At 47.4% G+C, this 20,835-nt stretch overlaps 1 protein-coding gene across 3 annotated transcripts in view; it reads right to left on the bottom strand.

The window, feature by feature from the left end:
* Positions 1-20,835, bottom strand: part of LOC139775042 (protein trachealess-like) — a 79,674-nt gene that overhangs the window by 18,587 nt on the left and 40,252 nt on the right. The window contains exon 1 of one of the 3 annotated variants that reach the window (XM_071710709.1): positions 1,793-2,361. The exons of 1 other annotated variant lie outside the window; for it this stretch is intronic. In XM_071710709.1, coding sequence (XP_071566810.1) covers positions 1,793-1,998 — 206 coding nt within the window. In that variant the 5' untranslated portion in view covers positions 1,999-2,361. Of the gene's footprint in view, positions 1-1,792; positions 2,362-20,835 lie in introns of those variants that run through there. One more of the 3 variants, XM_071710710.1, reaches the window with a different exon arrangement.

Here is a 20,835-nt window from a genome sequence, read left to right as displayed (position 1 = left end):
TTTAGAGAAGTGAAAAGTTGCGATGAAAGAAGAAAATAAAAATTATATATGTATATATGAACAAAATGTCTCGGCAGTAATATTATTTCATATTTTTTCAAAAATTCAAGCATTCCTGAAAACATCGTTATAAATCGCTTTAAAAAAATTTTAGAAAACTTGTAAAAAAATAAAATTATAAAGAGGCTGCACATGAAAAATACTGATTAGCTGAAATTTGAAAATAATGCGACTCTACGGTGGGACCGGATTGGCCGAGACTTGGACACCCACTGAAAAGTTAAGTAGCCGACGTTCGGTCGGCTAGTAGAGAAAGCAAGGGGTTTCGAAAGGCCTCACGTCCGTGGCTCGCATCCGGATGCGCCGGTGTCTTAACTTCCGGGAACGTGAGCCCGTGGCCGCGCGGCAGGACGCATTTGTGGCGCGACACGGTCGCCAAAGTCAGATATAATGACGCGGTCACTGATCTCAAGAAGTCGAATTGTTTCGTGACCGCCTCTAGCTTCACTATATTATAATCTCTAGAATAGATTCATATTAGTCGATCGAACTAGATCGTCGATTAAAACGAAGCGAGTCGTTCGTACAACTTTTACGAGAATTGCACAGGCTTTTCCGTCAAATAAAATTATTAAATTTCGTGAATTTCGCTAATTTTGTCGGTTAATCTACCGCGATAAGGGTCATTCTACAAATACGTCGCGAACGATGGCAACTGCTAGTTGAAAAGTGTTATTTCTGATTGGCGATTGACAGTTGCTGTCGCCAAAAAAGTTAAAAGTTCACCAACTCACTTTTGACAACCGCAACTGACAAGCGCAACCGGAAATAACACTTTTCAACTAACAGTCGCCACGTTTGCGACGTTTGCGACGTATTGTAGAATAGCTCTAAGAGTCGCGGAATAACGAATCGTCCTGCTGAATGTAGAAAATAAATTACGCCGATTTTTTTTCTTCAGCCCCCATGGGATGGTCGACGGTAGTAACGATTAAGACTGGTCGAATTGCGCTAGCGCGATCGGCTCGTTACCGGCGACGTCGGAAAATCAAAATAGAGGTATATATTGGAAGGAAGATAAGGGCGAAAGGTAACATTGACGGCTCCCCCGGTTGCCCCGTCAGCATCAGCGTTCCTCCGACATCACATCGGGTTTACGGCCGCGGCGTGACGTACTCGTCTGCCCCATTGGTTTACCACCCTTGCGCCTTATACCTACCGCCACCCATCACCATTCCCATTATCCACTCACTGTGACAGAGCTCTCTTGGGACCGTACCCTGTACTACGGGGCGGCCCTTTCATCCGATTTCCGAAGGGCCGCGGAAATTCTCAGTGTCAACCGCTCCTCGTCAGATGTACCTGCGTAATTTGTCGAACACGCGGGACGTGGTTACGCGTCAAGTGACATAAATAATACATGATACATCGGGATTAAGCGGCGGGGCGTGTTTCTAGATCGCTCGAGTCTTTTCAAGGATGACTGTAAAGTTAAACATGTCCACCGAGTAAGGTATTGCGAGTTACGCTGCTATTTGGTCAACAGGCATTGCTTCGCGATTGTGAAAATAAATATGAATTTTATAGCAATTATCGACGAATTGAATCGATCGAAGTAGTCGGTCGATAGACGGTCTATCGAGCGGCCAGTATTGCCAGATCCAATACGTGAGGAGGCTCGTGTCGGATCGTGAGGATCGCGGGTCGATCGCCGTCCAAGATTAATGGCGTTTACGATAATTATTAAGTATAATACGTAATTAGAGAAATAAGTATAAGAGAAACAACATGCCCTGGCTCGAGGAGAGGACCCTGACTCTGTTTGTACGGGACACAGAGGTCCGCCGGTACGAACCAGGAGTGCGTGAACGCGGGGTTGATGTTGATCGCCCCAGCGGCCCCCTGATGGGGTCCGCCGACACCGACACCGACCCCGACCCCGACCGGGCTTTGCCGCTGAAAGCCCCCGTAATCCATGGCCACCTGATACGGCAACATTTCTTCAGTGTCGCTTAGCTCTCACTTATCTTCACTTATTTTGACGATACGTCCGACGGTCTCTCGCGACCGCCACTGTTCACCACCCCCGTGCTGTTCACGGTACACAAACTGTCACGCGAACTGGCACTACTCGGTACCGTCCGGAAAGCGATCATTCACGTAGTCGCGGTGCGTTCCCCGAACGCCGACATCGACGGTCGACAACCGGTCGCACCCCCGATCGAATCCCGGGGATCGCGCGGGTGAAGGGTGGACGTGCGGCGCGGAGGAGCTACGCGGAACGGCCCGTGTACCGCCGTTGTGTTCGGGTTTGTGACCGTGCGAGCGGCTAGACGGGACTGTACCGTCCACGACGAGCGAGAAGTCGCGGGCCGAGAGCACCGAGAGAGCGCGGAGGACGAAGGAGTCGGGAGAGTACGTGAATAACGGGAGCGCGCGCCGAATAACGGGCGGAGTTATCCCGCCCACGAAACGCCCTGCTCGACGAACGATGCTGCTTTCCGGCGCGACGCGCGTCCGCCCACTCACCCTGCCTTATTTCGTCGACGTCGTCCTCGTCCTCGTCGTCGTCTTCGTCTTCGTCTTCGTCTTCGTCTTCGTCTTCGTCTTCGACTTCGGCATCGGCGCCTGCTCTCGCCGTGATGTTCCACTCTTCGAGCTGACATTGCTCTATCTCTTTCTCTCCCCTTCTTTCTCCCCTCTCTTTTTTCCATCTCTCTTTCTCTCTCTCTCTCTTTCTCTTTCTCTCTCTCTTCCGCGTTACGCGATGCGACGCGATACGATGCAACCTCGTTCCTCTTCATCGAGAATGCCGCGTACCGTTCTAGCAAGATTCTCCTTTTTTTGCGCAATTTTTATTTCTGTGTTTTTCCTATTGAAGATTATCATTAATATCGCACTATACTTATTGCTAGATCAGTTAGATCATTATTGTTAGATTATTAATATAGCGAAACTGTATGTCATTCGGTGAATTCTAGTCGTTAAATTACCATCTGGATGAGTTATCGAGTATAAAACCTGAAAAATTTGCATACACCAAGAGACAACGTTTGCGGCGAGCATTATTCGCCATGATGTCGGCGTCGTGAGGTGTCGAGCAGGCCTTTCAATATTCGTCTCGTGCATATGGAAGCCGGGACTTTCACATCTCATTGCGGATGTCCGCAATGTCTACAAATTCATCATATGCGCGTACGCGACTTCATAATATTTCGCAATACACAGGATTATTTTTAATAATTATATCTTTCAATAAAAATGCAAAGAAGGAATCATTGATTAAACTCACGTCTTCCATTCTTCTCATAATCCCTTTATTGTCTGATGTTTGCAACGAAAGAAATTTGGGACAATTCAATCAACTGCATTTAAAAAAAAACTTGGAAATGCATTGACTCACGAAGAAACATCGAAATATTAATGACAAAAACAATTAATTACGCGAACAAATTAATTTGATGAGAATTGTAATTGGACGTTGATCGTAAATAGTTTTCTTGTGCATATGTAACTTCAACGCGAATCAAAATCGTCAGTCTAAACTGTGTAAGTTATTTCATTTTGCCTAGAAATTAATTGGCATCGCTCTAAATAGATTTTGAAGACATGATCGATAAGACTCGATGGTAAGTGTAGAAATATTCTAACTTAAATGTTAATAGAAAATATTCTTTGCAATAATAATACTTCTGGTATTTTAATAAGAAAATATAGACTACCATATTTACTATAAATAGTTAACTGCTACATATGTTTCCTTAGTTCATACAACTCATGCATCTTTCTTACCGCAATCTCATAATACATATGTTGAGAAGCTACTTCTCCTCAATTTTCTAGTTGCTGGTGCTACTTTTTTCGCGTAAAAAAAATACGCGCATACGGGGATCCTTACAATCGATTCGTATCACGAATCGCGTTTAGAAACTTCGGATCGTCTTAATCGTCTTTTTAAGATATTCGTAGTTAGAAATCGCTTGCGCGACAAAGACGATAGGCGATCGTTCGCCGTTCCTAGACTCGATAGGCGACGAGGATCCGGCAGATACGAGAGACGGATCGAAGCCTAGGCACGGGGGAGAACGACGACGCATCGACATTGCTAGATACGACGAGCTTGCTGCGTGCATGTACTTAGCATGCATCCCCGATACGAAGGATTCCTTATTGTATCGTTGCACGTGAGCGTAATGCACAAATATGAACTTGGCTGCGGGCTGTGTTCCTCTACCCGGGAGCCTCGCGGTGATAACTCCGTTCTCATAATCATACATATGGATGTCCCGCGCCCGTTGCCTCCTCGATGGCTCGTACACGTTGCATTTATCCGAACGAACGTAACGCTCATCGCGATCGTCTAAGGTACGTCACGCGCTAATCCCTTTAATTAATCGCTTTCTCTCTGTGGAAGAAGAACGGCGTATGTACGTCTTCCGTGGAACGCCTGCGTTAAATAGAGAAACTGGCGTCGCGCCGCGTGTCCGTGTATCCATTCTGTCGAACTGGCGATAATTGCGCGGATATAGACGATAAGCGCGGCTCCGAGCGTTATCGGAACGACCGCGTTCGCGGGGATGATTCGCGCAAACTCATACGAAGTACGGTGGTACACGGCTCCGGAGCCGCATTAACTCGCCGGTTAATCGCCCGTTCCTTCAATCGGATAATATCGCTTTTACGTACATAACGATCCATATCTAACCCTTTCCGGGACAATGTATCAGCGCGGACGCATAAACGTCGGCCGTCGGGTAAAGAAGGGCCCCATTAAAAGCCGCCGCTCCCCCCGCGCGGGCCCGCGGACGCGATAAGAGTTATCTCCATTCTCTAATTGAAAGTTAATTGGTCCACCGTTAGTTAGTCGTGAGAGACCCGGCCGCGGCGCTTCGCTCCCGGGTCGTCTACCACGGCTCGGGGCGGCAATTTAGGAACACTGTACCGACAATAATGAGACCCTATCTTATGGTGTTACCGCCGACTGCCTCCGCTTCGGGTGTACACGTATTACCTACGGTGTTACGTGCGCGCCAAGTCCTCCCACGTGTTCGTAATAAACTGGCCCGCCGCCGCCGCCACCGCCGCCGCCTCCGTGTAATCGAGAATTTCCGACCAACACGTAGCAAATACGCGTACCTGAGACAGAAAGATTACGATCGGGGCCTTCGAAGAGCGTGGATCGAGCGCCCGACTTGCGCGCGAGGATGCACGTGTCCTCCTAAACGGTTACGCGTGTTGCGCCAGTTAGTAGCGGTTACTGATTACCAGTAGACGGGGAGAGATAATATCGTGACGTATAAAACGAACGAGCGAGTGAGAAGTAGAATGGCGTCGACTGTGAATTGTCATTTAAGAGTAGAGCGGTAATTTTGTTAAATTACCTCAAAGTACCATGAGTCTTCCTATGATATGCGATTAATACAAACTTGCATTAAAGAAAAGAAATAAGATGATTTAAAAAAAAAAAACAATATCCAAAGAAAGAAATTTTTGATTGTTATTCGCGCGAAAAGAATCTTTTCCGTTTAACGAACGTATGAAAGGCGCTTACAAGAAAATAGGTACGGAGATATACTGAACACTGTCGCGAATCAAAAGGGCAAGCGCGCGGTCTTGCCCGTACGGGATATTTGCCCACGGGGCACACGGGAGATATCCATGGGGTATACGAGGGTTAACGTACATCATGTAAGCGTATGCGGCTCCCGTAATTTTTCAAATTGCACCGCTGTCATTCACCCTAGCTCCCGATCTTACCGTCTCTCGCAAACGGAAACGCGTCGCTCTCCCTCCCCGCGTCCCTATCTATCCTCCTTCCGTCTTTCCCCGACGACCCGTCCCTCCGGTTTCGCCTATACTCCCGCGTCTTCGCCTCTCGTGCCAAATTCTCCCTCCGCTCGCCACGGCATAAGGGGAGCCTGGCTACTAACGAGAAACGAAGTTATTTGAGGGTGCTACAGAAAGGAGTCGGACAATCATAATAATCAAGTGCGATTCGCGTTTATTGTTGGCGATTATTGCTCGCCACCCTCTTGGTTGGTAAGGCCTCGCGCGCCGCTCCCGCCTCCCGCTGCCGCCGCGGCACGGGCGGTAATAAATAATAACAACCGAATGAATCTTCGCACCGCGGCGCGAAATAAATAGAGTTAAAAAGTTCGCCGATAGCGAGAACTCCCGCGAGATAAGTCCCTGTGAAATATTTCGAGGCGGCCTTTCCCCGTCCGCCCGCCCGCGACGCTTCCGTCGCGCCTCGTAATGGCTAAGCTCATTTCGCCATCGGTTTTCACTTAATGAATCTTGGTCCTTTTCTATAAATTTACTTCCTTTAAAATTTACGATCTTCGCTGTTTATGTATTTCTCAAACGTAATTCATTATCAATCGATAATAATGATATTTAATCATTGACGCAAGCAAGTATGAATTGCAATACTTTATTGCTCATAATTTCCCAATAGAAACAGAAATTTTACGCTTTAATCACCGAACGCTAGTTACAAACTATAACTAACGGGATATTACTGACGGACAGAATTAGACTGATCGTTTATCAATTACGTTACACGTCGATCGTATTAAAAATAAAAGAAGCGGGGCTTCGGGCGCGCGTAAGGATCGTCCCCTTGTCCCGCGATTCATAATTGCGTCGGGGTTTCAATTACGTCTGTCGTCGAGAAAGATTAGCAAAACAAATTGCTTTCTCCTACCGTTAGCGCACGCACACATATCAGCGTAACTTTTTTAACATTAAAGGAAAAAACCGCTCGCCCTAATGCCTCCGGAAAAAAAGAGCGCCCGTAGTTACACCGTCCTGGCACCCTCCCTGTCGCGCTACTTAATTATGCCTTGCCGTCTTCGTTCAGGCCGGAGTAATCTCTTCGTCCTCCGCGCGTTGCTCCTTCCACGACGCAGGCTGCGTGCACATTCTTGTCAAGATATTACCTTTTTTTCCCTTTTTAACGCCACGACGTTCCGTCACCGTCGGTTACACGCGTATTTCATCGACCAACGTGACGCTCCTAACGCCATCCGGGGAATGATCTCGTGTGCGTTGTCTTTGAAAAAGATGTTCCACGAAGACTGGTCGGTGAAGGCTACTTTGACTGGAAATCTGACCGATCGGCCGCAACTGGAGTTGATTAGATTCTATTTACTGGACGCGAGTTTAGTGGTTCGATCCCCCTTCGCTTCCGTCTATTTCATCCCCTTTGTAGCAAATCAACCGGTATACGGGGCCACGATCCCGCAGACCTTTCCTAGTCCGTCGCTAATTTAGAGGAAGAAGTAGCCGCGTTCTGTCTAGTCATTCTTTTGCCAGTCTTTGCAGAACACGTTGCAAGTCGTAAGAAAATATCCAAATATTTCTTTGCATCGGAAGGTCTGTCAAAATACACTTGTTAAGGTTTATTATGAAGAATAAGCGGAGAGAAGCGAATTTTGGGAGGAAGAGAGGAGCTCTTGCTTGTCCTCTCGCAGCGACGGGGCAAGAATTTTGATCGGGGAGAAAGAATCGTTCTTTCGAAGCGCATTTCCTTCCACGCGATAGCCCTGCATTCTTGCGCACGTCCGAGAGAACATGGCAATTTTTGGACTTTCAGGCGTACCGTGGCGTAGATTGACAAGCGGGCAAGGGCAGAGCAGCCGTATACCAGCGGCGGAAAATGGGGTTCGGGGAAAGGAAATAACAGGGTCCGGGACCCTATCGGCGGAGGCAATCACATCCCCCTTCAAGAACACACTGGCATTCACTGAACTTTAAAATCAAATAATGCCCATTAAAATAACAATACGCCGTCCCCGGCGTGCAGGTTAAACATTCTCTCGCTCGGCGCCTAACCCGCTCTCTCTCGCCTACGCTCATTACCATACGGGATCGGGTTACGACAATTACGTTAAGTATCGCCGTCGCTAATACATACCGATTCGAGTCGGGGGGCGAAGAGAGAGAGAGCGGTCTCGTTCCTCCGTTGACCCCCTAATATCTTAATCAAACCTGGAAGGCAGTTTGTTTTCGCGCACCCGTGATTTCTCCGTCGTCGTAACGGCCAATCCCGACGAAGCGATATACTTGCGTAACCGTTTAATAATTCCAATTTTGCGATTAACGATCCGTTGATTGTAAACAGTCGCGTCTAGGAAAGGACCTGGCGAAAGACAGGTCTTTGGAGATTCACCACCTGTGCGAGAGAAACACGAGAGATCGTTATCGCGAGTGGTCGCTTCGCAGGATTGACATAACGTAAACGGCGGCAGGACCGTGACCTAAGATCGTTATCGTCGCGTTGCACGCGATGCTTATCGCGTCATAATATATCGATCTTACTGGGTTTCTCTTATGCTTTTCGTGACGGCTACGTTAATTCTGGCGATTTTATAGTTGTGTCAAAAAAAATTTGTCGCCACGGAAGTAAATTTGTGTTTCTGTTAATTGATAAATTCGATTCTCTCAGCTTTATCACGTATATATCTGTCACGCGAATTTGTTATACTGATCGCACGACCGTAATGCACAGCAATACGGTAGGTTTTGTCTGGCCGAGGGTGCCGATATTTATGATAAAATTGCTTCTTTGGAAAGTTCCCCCGAGACTGGGGAAACTGCGCGCGGCGATTTATGCACGCTGGACGAAACGGTCGGACACGCTACGTCTTAACGTCTATTAGACCAACGATCGCGCCGATCGATTCGTATCGCGTATATTTTTATTACATCGGTTCGGATTTTGGTGATTTTAATACAATATACGATACGTCAGATCGTAATGCTGTCATCAGCCACGCGCGTCAACGAGAGTTGCAAAAGGAATGCCTCGCTCGTTACGTAAGTTGCGTCAGAGGTGGCTTCGATCGCACGGCACGACGCGACGCGACGCCACACTTCGTCCGTAAAAAATGATAGCCAAAATCGACAAGCATTGCCGATTCATTTATATGTACGTTGCGATTATTGAGAACGAATAAAATACACCGAATCAGAGTCCGATTTGTACGGTCGAGCCGGGGATAGCAGGACGTGGCGCGATATTTAGGTCGACTCAGTTTGGAGGAGCAATTTCCCCGGCCGTTCGCGATTTCCATGCGGGACAAAAGGGGAGAGAAGAGACGGTCGCTCTCGGGTCGAGAAAGAACTAAAGTTAGAATGGAAAGGTGAGTTTCCAGGCGGCTATCAAGCCGCCATGGCGACGGCGATCTAACGACTCCGCGCGCTGACAACCGGATGCGAGGAGAGGCGCAGGAGAGGCCCGATACTCGCCACGGCGCGGCGCGGCGAGTTCCCGCATCGGTCATTAGCATGCAACTCGCGGACGTACATATTTTGGGGAGTCCTCGCGAAGAATACCAATATTCTGCTTTGACATTCCAATAAAACGCGCTCGTTTTGTTTATGAGCTTGTACGCGATGCGTGAGCGTGCGTGCGTGTGTGCGCGCGCGCACGCACGCACGCAAGCAACCGCACGTCCACGTCGCGTCGTCACCGTCACCGAGGTGGTTACATCAAAACGCATGAATGGTATTGGAGATTGAAATGGGAACGAAGAGACAGGGAATATACGACCGCACCTACACCGATCGGTGCCAGACCGCTGGAAACGCGTTAACGAACGTCGTTCCACCCTCTCAGCCGCATCAAGACAAGATGTTGAATATACGCGTATAGAAAGGACTCTCCGTGTTCCTTCGCCAACGTCTGCTAAATTCTGTCCCCCTAACTTTATTAGTTTTACACTTTGGCGTTTTACGTCCAAAATATTTATATACCTCTCACTTCTTTCCGAAATGTGTACGCTGTAATTTAATCGTCGACACGTAGGCGACTTATCAAATACTGTCGCCAACATTTTTTTTTGGTATATATTTCGCGCGGAAAATGAATGAACAAGCTCGACAGTCGGCCACGCGGAGATCATGCAGATAATTGCTAAATTTATTTCTGCGGGGGTACGGAAGCCCGAGTCGTAACTAACGCAGCGTCGTCGGAAGAAAGCGGCGATGGGGAAGAAGGGGAGAAAAGATACAGAACCGATCCGAAGCGAGGCATATATTCCCCCGTGGAATCTCCGAGCCGCCAGCGAGAGAGATACGTACAAGCCCGACTTGACACGATTTTCAATCGTGCGTATAAATCAAAAAAGTTCTCAAATGCCAGGGACATATTACGTTTCGCGTACGGGACGTTCCGCAAGACGAACTTCCGTTTATAAGACGATTGCTGGCCGTGATCTCGTTACTCTTGCGGCGGATTCCGACGACGATTTTTTTTTCGTGAATGCTCCGCTGACCCCGTCGTACGTCGGGCTCGAGTCGTCCCGACGTACAAGCTTCGTACTACGAGATAAGGGAAGGGAGTCGTCGTGCCGAACCGAGGCATGCGTGCCTCGCGCTAGTCGATGAGGGGAAGGAACGAGCGAGCGGAGGATAGTGGAGGTGTCATCGATGCCGCGGGTATTACGGCAATGATTGGTATGCCCGGCAATCGATCTACGATCTCCCCTCTCCCCCTTTCCGCGCGTCCTGCCGCGATGCGAAGCCCGGCCGTGGTCCCCGCTCCACGTCGTTTCCATCGGCAGGATATCGAGAATTACCCGGGCACAATGGCATATACACGGTCTCGCATCGCGATCCGTTCACGGCTCTCGCTTATATACGCACATAATACACATTAGGCTTGTTGGTGTGTTGTAGTTGAAAATTGCGCCGTTTCCTCGTTACGCCGCGCATCGGACCGTCCAGCCGCAAAACCGCACGGTGGTGATGCTTTGTACCACGCGGATCCGATTGCTATATATTAAAATTATTGCTACCGCGTTCTGTAGGATCGCGCTTATTGGACACTCGCACTTCGTGCCCCGTATCGGAAAATATATCAGCGGGATCAGCGCCGGACAAGTCGTATACATATTTCAGAAAATCTGGAATATTACGAAAACTCTCGTAAAAATATTACTCGAAACTACGTTTCTTCGTTTCGTTACGCCGCCGCCGCTTCCGTTGCGTGTGTTTCATCTGATCCACGCGGGGGAGGAAAAAGATAGAGAGCTACGAGAGAGCGTCGTAAAATAGTTTCGGGACGGCGCGAGGCGATACGGTGATAGAAGAATCCGTTACCGCCTCGTTCATCTACGCTGCGATCTCCATTTTTACGAGCACGAACGCACGACTACCCGTTTCGGAGAGAGCGCAGGGTAACGTAACGGCGTGCAGTGCGTCCGGTAATATATTATATTATACCTGCTGCAGTTCTTTACGTCTCTGTTAAGGCGTCCGAGATCGAAACGGCGATCAGATCTTTCTCTCGGGGTAACAGGGTAACAGTATCGAGGGTGGCGGGTAACGGTACCCTGCGGCTCGACATCTTTCTCCCGCGATATCGGGATAACAACAAGCGCGCCAGACATAATATACACTTGCGTATTAATTATGCAAATAAAATTCAGAGATTATCCGACCGTCCATTTTTTGTCAGGCACGAAAGCTGTAATATATCTAAATGCAGTTGTAAATATAATATGTCTAAATGATTTTAGTTCTTGGAAAGGCGCTCATTAATTTCAGTTTTCTTATAGTCCATGTTGTTACAAAAATAACAATAAGGTTGAGGCAATATTTTTAAATGTAGTGCAAATGGTACATCGGCGCGACACGCTTCTTTACGTATAAGGCAATATGTACGCCGAGAGTAGTATATTTATCATGTAAGCGAGCAATTTAGGGAAGATCATTTTTCACAGGGTGCGACGACTTTGGATTCCGGGGTGTGTGACTCGGTGAGGGTGAATGGGGTGTTATTGGCCGGCGGGCGAACACACCAGACGGACATCACCCTCCTGGAGATCTTCGGCCTGACTGATGATTTTTGCTTTCCAGTATCGTATCTTATAGATACGCTATTTGCGATCCTCCCGTTCGATCATCCGTTGTTTTTGTATGACTGCGTCGCACGATCGCATAATGTGATTCTAATTATATTTTCAGGAGATCAAGATAAAAATCTATCATTTTTTTACTTTAGGATACTTTATCTTGAAGAATCACAGTAGAAAATAACAAACACATGTTACGTTTACACGTTCGGCTTTATAATCAGAATGACTTCGCTAATTGGCTCCTTTTACCAAACGCAGGGTATATGTCAATTGCGCGCGAGGGTGGGAGCGTTTTCCCGCGGGTATACAGATAAAAGAACGTCAAGAAACGAAGCACGGAGAAGTAACGGCCTGTTAAAGATAAGGAAATGAGGTGTCGCACCCTGCGCGATCTTGGAAAGGCCGGAAGGGTCTTTTCTTCCGCGCCCGGTGTGCCATGCCGTACCGGAGCACCCCTTGGAGGATTTTCCCCCCGGTAACGTTTCGGAGCTAGCTGTTGAGCTTCGAATACCTTTACGCTCGGACGGTCGGATGGTCAGTTGACCCTTCCTTCGATAAAACGCACCGTAACGCCGTCCAACGATCGATGAACCTACGTCCTTTCCGGATATGTCTCTTGTATTTTCAAGCGCGATTGCGTCGAGAGGCGTGTTAGTGCGAAGCGTGTGTGAAATAGTAATTTGTTGTATTAGGGAATATAAATTTCTCGTAGCGGAATGTACTCTTGTTTAGAATTATCTGTAATAATATGTAGAACTCGCGCGCACTTCGGTCCTTCGACCGCGCTTACAAGTTAGCGCAAATTCGATGCTAGCCAGAGAATTCTTATCTTAATGTAGCAAATAACTGGAGGGAGCGACGGAGAGTACGGTGAGATAACAGTGCCTAACCGATCTAATCTCGCCGCTGATTTAACTCGCTTCATAATTCTTCAACCTAATCTGAATCCGCGTGTAAGCATTAGGCCTCCCTTATGGGCTTCATAAGCGCGTCTACGTCCGCATTTAATTTAATATATTCCTGTTTCCTACTGGGTCATTCAGAATATTCAGTGCTCCAGACACTTCCTGTGACGCACACGGGCTATCAAAAGTTTTACGAAAATTAATTATTTCTTTTTTAGAAATAGTCGCGCCTATTAAATATAATATTTAGAGACACAATATAAAAATTAGTTAGAAGTTACAATTTTTTCGAACTCGAACGTGACGTCCGGCTCGCGTCGATAGATTTATCTTTTTCTAATAATCTTATAAAAAGTACCAGAGGATATTTTCTTAAATTATAATATCGTACCCGGTCTATTGTCGACCAGACGCAATATATGTATGACCGCAAAACGGCAAACTTTTTGCGGCTGATCTTGACAGTTGGCGTTGACAGCCGATTCCGCAAAGTGTACTCTGGCACGCGGTAACAAGGGCTCTTGGCATGTCCAATAATTTTTGGGGTGCGACACCGAGGAGATTCGGGGATGCGCGAACCCTCAAAACGGCTGACAAGTCGAGTCTCTCTCTCTCCCCCTCTCCCCTCCGGGGAGTCTTCCCCCGTGTCTCTTAAAATCGCGAGATTTTCAAAACAGATGCACCCTGCCGCCGTGAAATAGCTTTTTAAACTCCTCGACCGATGTTACGCGTTATAAGGAGCAAGCGAACAACTCCCCATCTGCTCCTGAATGTTCTGATCCTGGCAGTAACAGTCTTAAAGAGCCATTTCATATTTTCCGAGAGATATCCTGGCTCGGGCGCTCCTCTACCGCGCTTCTCTCCTCGCTGTAAAGTGGCGAATATTTATGAGGAGCTTCTATATATAAATGACGCATACCTACGTATATATCGGTATCGGGCGCAATATTAATTCGCAACTGTCCATATATCGTGAAATATCTCTTAGCGTTGTACTATTAGAGAAGTCAATTATAGTCTGAATTATTAGAAATACGTTTTACAGTTGCTATCGCAATTTCGTTATTTTACTTATTTATCCATTTTACTTTATTTTACTACTGCAATACTGTTATTGCTAAATATTTTTCATTTCTTTACTTCGCTGAGAAAGAACCTTTTATTATATTTCAAAAAATGTATATAATTTGCACAAGAAAATTAATTTATTTTACTCATCTATATCTATAACATTCACGACGCGGGTGAGATAATAAAGATGATTACGTTATGTCATGTAGAACATATTGTATAATACTGTACGATAGGATATGTCATCTATAAACTGTCTCCACCATGTGTCCCGCTATATCATCAAGACCGGGCTCCTAAACCGAGGACCCCAAATAAATATAGCACATATTACACTTTAGGCATTAGACCCCCTAATGGGATTTACGCGAATCTTAATCAGTCGTTTCGCGCGATCACGAACAGGATGTCGCTTGGAAAGGACACGTAATAATGATATCTTTGTTCCACCGCTATGTAATGTTGACGAAAATGACAAAAAATATTTGTTTAGCTATTAGTGCATATAAAATATACGTAATTGCAAACATACATATTTAGCTAAAGCACTTTCAAATGGCGACTAAAGTTTCGCTCATTTTTTGTGATTATATCACATGTAGATAATCAAATAAAATAAATATCATATGCTTAATTGTTATAAAACAATTATGATAAACAATTACATCCATTTGTTTATTGTTTGTGCAAATAATGCAAAGTTTTCCATGAAATTTTCAAGATGTATAATCAACGGTAATAATAGGAAGTTTATTACTGCTTATTACTGCAAGACTTTTGCAGATGGACCGATTACTCGAATATCATGATTTGTCATCTGTCTGTCTGTCTGTCAGTTCCTTGGACCAATGAAATCTGCTGTACCGACGAACAAGAGAACAATCAAGTTCACCGGTACAACTTGAAGCCGTGCGGTGGCAGGCAAGGCTGGAGAGAAAGGTATAGCCTCAAGCTCTCCTTTTACGAAAATCTACGAAGAAATATGACTCGAATGTTAAATTCGAATTACGCTTTAAATTAAAACTTATGCAATTAATTAATTGCATTTAATTAATCATGATCTTACAAGCTGTTAAATTTTCTGTTTTTTTTTTAACGTAGGAGATTACCGTATCAAAGTTTCCAAGATTTATGTCGTGCGATAATCTTAAAGTACGAGTTCCCTTTAAATTTCATTAATTACTTGTAATTGTTAATTGTATTATATAAGAGAAAAATATATAAACGAAATACATAATTTCATGATATATATCTTTCTTATTGCACACTTTGTTGGACAAAACGGGGTACCTGGATGAAAGATCCAAATTCCTTAATTAAGCGATCAAAAATACCTCGTTAGGCGAGGGCGTGAAGTGATCGTAATGGAGGCGCTTTTACAACGCTCAATCTCGGAAACGTGGTTCGTGCTTCGGTACTGCGTGTCACGCAATTACACCCCAGCCTTCCGAGCACGGCGGTGTCGCAGCGGGGTATTCCGGGCGATGAAAGGGGGGAACGTGTAATCACGCTAATTGAGTGTAGATAGGCCTCGTTGACGACTCCTTCATTACGCCGCAAGAAGGGTCCTGACCGCACAATTACCCACTAAGTTCAGCGCTTGTCATCTTTCTGTGCCGCGGCGCGAAGCGACGCAACGTTTCCGATATCGGCGACGAGTCACGGATATCGAGAGCAAGATCATGGGAAGGGAGAGCTGTTTCGCTCCAACGCGAATTTTTCGGAAAGCGGAGAATATACCTCTACAAGATACGTTCTTGATTATTTTGTCATTTTTTAAATTTTACACTCTCAAGTATCGTCTCGAGAATATATCCAATAATGTTACATCTGTTGCAGCCAAGTCGTAAATATTTCGCATGTTTCCATCCGTTAATATCGCGCACGACGATGCGAATCGTTCCACGTAAGACCCTAATTTATTAGAAAAATGGTTCAGATTCACGGAGGCTTTCCTTATTAAGTTCACACTTTTTGCAAGGTTTTCGCAGGGGGCGAGACACCTCTCGGGAATACCAATGAGTTACCGGTATCCGGGATGTCAGTCCACGGGATGGCAAACGAAGCGGGGGGGAAAGTGCGGGACGTAAGGGCTCGTTCGATCCGTAAGGAGGGTGTTGTCGGGGCTTAAGAGTCGATTCGTGCCTTTGAACGGTACAAGCGGGCGGGGATGTAGCGTCCGCGACGCGAGGCACGCGAGCTCCCGCGGCGTGATTGATCACCGAGTCCTCCCATTTCGTCACTTTCGTCGATTCTGCTATTTAGTCTTCTCGGACTAAATGAATCCTCGACTAAATGAATATCCTGGGCTCCGTACAACATCGTCGATTTTGACGTTGATTGACAGTTACGCGTGAGTTTCATGAGTTAAAGAGGAATCGCATGGAGATTCCTATGAGAGGAAAAGAGAGAAAGAGATTTTCTTTTCGATATCTCTCGAGGAAAACTGTTGTCTCGTACTTGTAATACACATCTCGGCGAATCGCGGCGCAACGGCGAGTGACATAAATTCACTAGCGCCATGCAGTGACTTCGAGGGGTGGCGTGTCCGAATTTGAGCGAAAACAAAAGTCGAGGAAATAGCAGGCGCGATATGAGGAAGGAGAGGAGGGGAGGAGGGGGCAGGGAACCAGCTGGCTCTGTCTTGTCGGAGGCATTAATCATCGAAGTATCTAAATGACGGGATTCCGATGTATTACCATATAAATGACATCATATTTCTGGTCAGGTTTCCCCAGTTTGTCGGGTCGCTCCGACGTGATGTATGGACGACGGCATATTGGCGGGACCGACCCACCCGCTCTACACGTCACCCCTATCGGCTCGGACTCTTACGCTATCGTTCCGCCTATCGCCTATATTGTCCTACGTCACCTCGTTTCTCCGCATCGTGTCGTTTTGACCTCGTTGAAAGCGCGCGATTAACGAGCCGATCTTATGCGGTCGCGCGTAAACGAGTTGTCCAACGCGCCAATCTGCGGCTGATCGTCACTCGCAAAGGAGGGAATCGTCGTCCCGTCCGAAACGAAATCGAGATTAGTTTTCGACTTGATGGCGATACGCAATTATGCATCAACCCCGGGTATACGGCGCGGCGTACGCATGCACCGCAAACTGGCCCGGCCAAGCGGCCCGGCGCGGGTACATTTCAATTATTAGAGGGAATTACTACGAGCGTCCATCATCTTCTATACTTATTTTCTGCTCACGACCACTACGACCACCGCGCCGCGGCAAAGACTAAACCCGGCTCTATGTTTCGCCATGGAGATGATCCTATGAGGTTATATGCGAGGTAGGCATCATCAGAGCGCATCATCAGAGCGGTGAGAAAATAGCCTTCAATTGTGATTACAGGGGCGGCTCGGGTTCGCCTTGGCTTCGCTCACTGACTGAATCCGTCCGTCCGTCCGTCCGTCCGTCCGTCCGTTCTTTCGTTCGTACCTCGGCTGAGTTACGTTGCACGCATCCGCGTGTGGGAAGGTACCGCGATTTAAGTAATATCGCTCGATATACTTACCCGCCCGCCGCGCTTTCCTCTCCCGCGAATCTTATCCCGAGCGAGCACTCTGGCGCTCGATTTCCCCCTCGAAGAGAGAAAATGTAGAAAGGGAATGAACAATTGAATTTTTCACGCGCGTAACGGTAATTCGTCGAAATTTTGCATGCAATATTATGGAACGTAATATCGTGTACCTTTCACGAAAACGCGAAACATCGACGTACCGTGGGGGACTCGAGGAGGAAAAAGGTGCGGAGTAACGCGGCAAGAAAGTTACAAGTATGACTAAGCAAGAAGGTAAGGAGGATGTGACACAATGACTCCCATCGGAGTGATACCGTAATGAAGCTCCTGCCGCGGCATGCCTGGACCCGCCGCTTCCTTCGCTCCCCAGGCGTACCGCATTACTAGATTAGACGGAGAGACCCTTAGTAAGTGCACTATTCCCTTAATCCCAGCGATACTTTCGAAAGTGCGTCTTATATAATAAACAAAGGCGACTTCTCTCTCCGGCGTAAGGTGAACGTACGGAGTCGGTCGGGCGAGCGGGCGGCAAGGATCCGGTAACACGCGAAATTACGCGTGAGATATACGTACGGCGATATACCTATGATGAGCAGGGTCGGTTAATCTCGCGATTCGCGCAACACACAAGTTGGATGTAACTCGCAGCCGCGCCGCGCGAGCGTTACGGCGAGTGTAATGGTGAAATCGTATAAGACGCTCGAGAATTCGCGCAGAGGCGCGGAAGTGGACTTTCGCGCGGAATTAAGTTTTCTCTAATGCCTCTTGTTCTCGCGGACCTAATGCGCCGTTTAAGCCGCGGCGAGAGACTTTCGGGTTAATGCTCGGCGCTCGGATTTGCGCGAGGACTTCTTCGTAAGCTGGCTAACGCAACTTTGCGGCATAAAAATATCCTTAAGACTCTCGCTCGAGCGTCTGGCATGCGCGTCCTTATACATTATTTTGAACAAAGTTTTCTTTATTAAGAAATTTATATTTTGTACTCCATCTTCGCGAATTTATCGCGAATGATTCGCGCAGAGAGAGGGAGAGCTCGTCGGGAACGATGTCTAAAAAATATATCGTTATCCAAGAACGCAAAACGAAGGTCGAAGCTAAGAGCGGGTTGGCATATCGTCGTACGTCAAGAGGAGCTTGATCAGCGGTTTGTATTTCGCTCGTACACCTTCGCCGGGGCTCGCTCGGCCGAGTGAAAGGAAACGGACAGAAACGCGCGCGCGGGTTAAATTAATTACAGAGGCAAGAACGCGAGCAAAACGCGATCATAAACAAGTGGGATGACCGGCCGATCATTAGCTCAATAATCTTGATAATGATGCGCGATGCTCGTCGATGCACGTGCACTTGCCGCGCCGACACTTTTGCCGCGCTTTCCCGCGAATCCGCGGGGCGCCTGCCTGGCGAAGCACTTCTCCTCGAGCGCGACCGTTTAAACGATGCATTGAGCTGCTTGCCTTTACAAGAATTGATACGTTAGACCGATAACGTTGAAAATGTTTTAAAATCTAAACTATGACCACATTTAACTCGGATCGCAGCGAGCCGCAGGCCGCGGCGAGTCGTCGGCGAGCCATTGCAAGTCCGGGACGATATTAATTCTCTCCTCCTAGACTAGAAGAAAATTCGGCAGATAGGACGCGGATAAGAACGCAGGGAGGAGATCCGGTTTGGTGTTTGTGACGAAACGTAGATCTAACGACCCGGTAACATACGGAGGTAACTCGAGACCGCGGCAGACGACGATATCGTCGCTGACATCTATGTCAGCGAGTCAAGAACAACGGCTCGTTCGAGATCCTCGCGTGTACCGGGTGACGAAACAAGATCGCACGTTACGGGCCGGTTGATTGCGAAATATTGCAATCGTTGTCGTAGATGCCGATTCGATCCGAAAACGCGTGTTCGATCTCCAAGCTTGATAATTTTTTAGCGACGTCGCGCGCGAAACGCCATTTCGGTTTTAATGTAATTGTATATTAACCCACGCAATATTGCATTCGCGGAAGATTGATGCTAGCGTAGATATGCTACAACGTAAGCAAATATATTGTTTTCGATACGAGATACGGAACCAAGGAAGACGTACTAAAGTAATATGACGCGTGGAGATATGGGAAGTTGGTACATGTTATACGTAATAAAAGAATAAACTCGTCGGTATATAGGATCGTAAAGTTGCCGCTGGCTTACGCGCGCGAGTTTGTACGGTGTAACGTGGCCTCTCACCCTCCACCGAAGCTGGTGAATACGCAATATCGTTTTTTATCTTGGTGTCACGTTCATTATCCTAATACCGTTAAGGTTCGCCACGTTAATATAGTGCTAGATGCTAATTTCACAATAGCTCGTTATTCACTAAACTATTGCAGTGATTACATCTCATAAGAAAAAAAGTGTTCTACGTACAAACTCGGCTCGACGAGACAGAAAGGTAGCCGATGTCTTACGTATGGTTTCCTCGGGGGAAAATAAAAGGTATAAAATATGAGTGCGACAGAGGTACAGAGAAAAGAAGCGATAAAAAGGCGAATCTACCGGCGTTTCGTTGGTGATATTCGCGCACTCGAGTACCGAGAGCAGCTTCGGCCTGACGATTTTGAAAAAAAAATATAGAAAAAGGAAAAGAGACGAACGCGCTCTCGTCTCTTACGAGCGCCCAGTCCGGTGGCGAGGCGCGAACCGCGAGACCGGTGCGGTCTCCGCTCCGGCTCCGTCCGGCTGTCCGTCATCGTTTCTCGGAAACACGGGAGAAGTGTCTGTTCGTACCTTGAAAAATCTGCGCGAGGACGACGACGGCGGACGGCGGCGCGGCGGCGCGGCGGCGGAACCCGTTGTCTTTGTGGCTACCGTTTTCCGAGAATAGTTTTAGTTACTTTTAGTTTTGCTTGCGTCTCATCGCGTTAGCATACGAGTGTCGCGACGCGTCGTCGCTCGAGTGACGAATAATAAAGGCGATCTCTAATTTTCAGTCGCGAATTGGCAAATCGCAGATAGGTAATAGATCGTGAGTAAATCCGATCGGATGGACAGATCGACCTCCGCCGCGAGCGAAACGCCGCTAAATCAACACCGGCCGATCCGAGCTCGCCGGAGCGTAGGCCGGTCAATTATTTGCTCCGAGATTTATGAGTTTGCGCGAGGCCGACAGCGCGGGCTTCTTCGTACGGACGCGAACGGCGCGGCGTATGGGGAGATCGGCTTGACTTTCCTCCCCCCCGATCGGAGCCGCGCGTCTGCGTCGAGTTCATTTATCTCGAACGCGAGCTGTAACGCGCGCGTCCAAGAATCACTTTTCGCGTTATTAATTGCAGGTTCCCGTACAATTTCTCAATAACTCACGTACGTAATTACCTATTCCGAGTGTCAGTCACGTTACCCTCCTGACCTCTTACCTGCCTGCGCGCGGCGGTGGAAGGATCGTCTTGATTCATGACACGGCGGTTTCCTCAGGCTCTTCACGATTGAGAAA

The sequence above is a fragment of the Temnothorax nylanderi genome, unplaced genomic scaffold (genome assembly GCF_030848795.1).
Source record: "Temnothorax nylanderi isolate EJ_2023f unplaced genomic scaffold, tnyl_v1.0 TNYL_tig0091_pilon, whole genome shotgun sequence".
NCBI lineage: Eukaryota > Metazoa > Arthropoda > Insecta > Hymenoptera > Formicidae > Temnothorax > Temnothorax nylanderi.
This window is presented reverse-complemented; position numbering and strand designations above follow the sequence as displayed.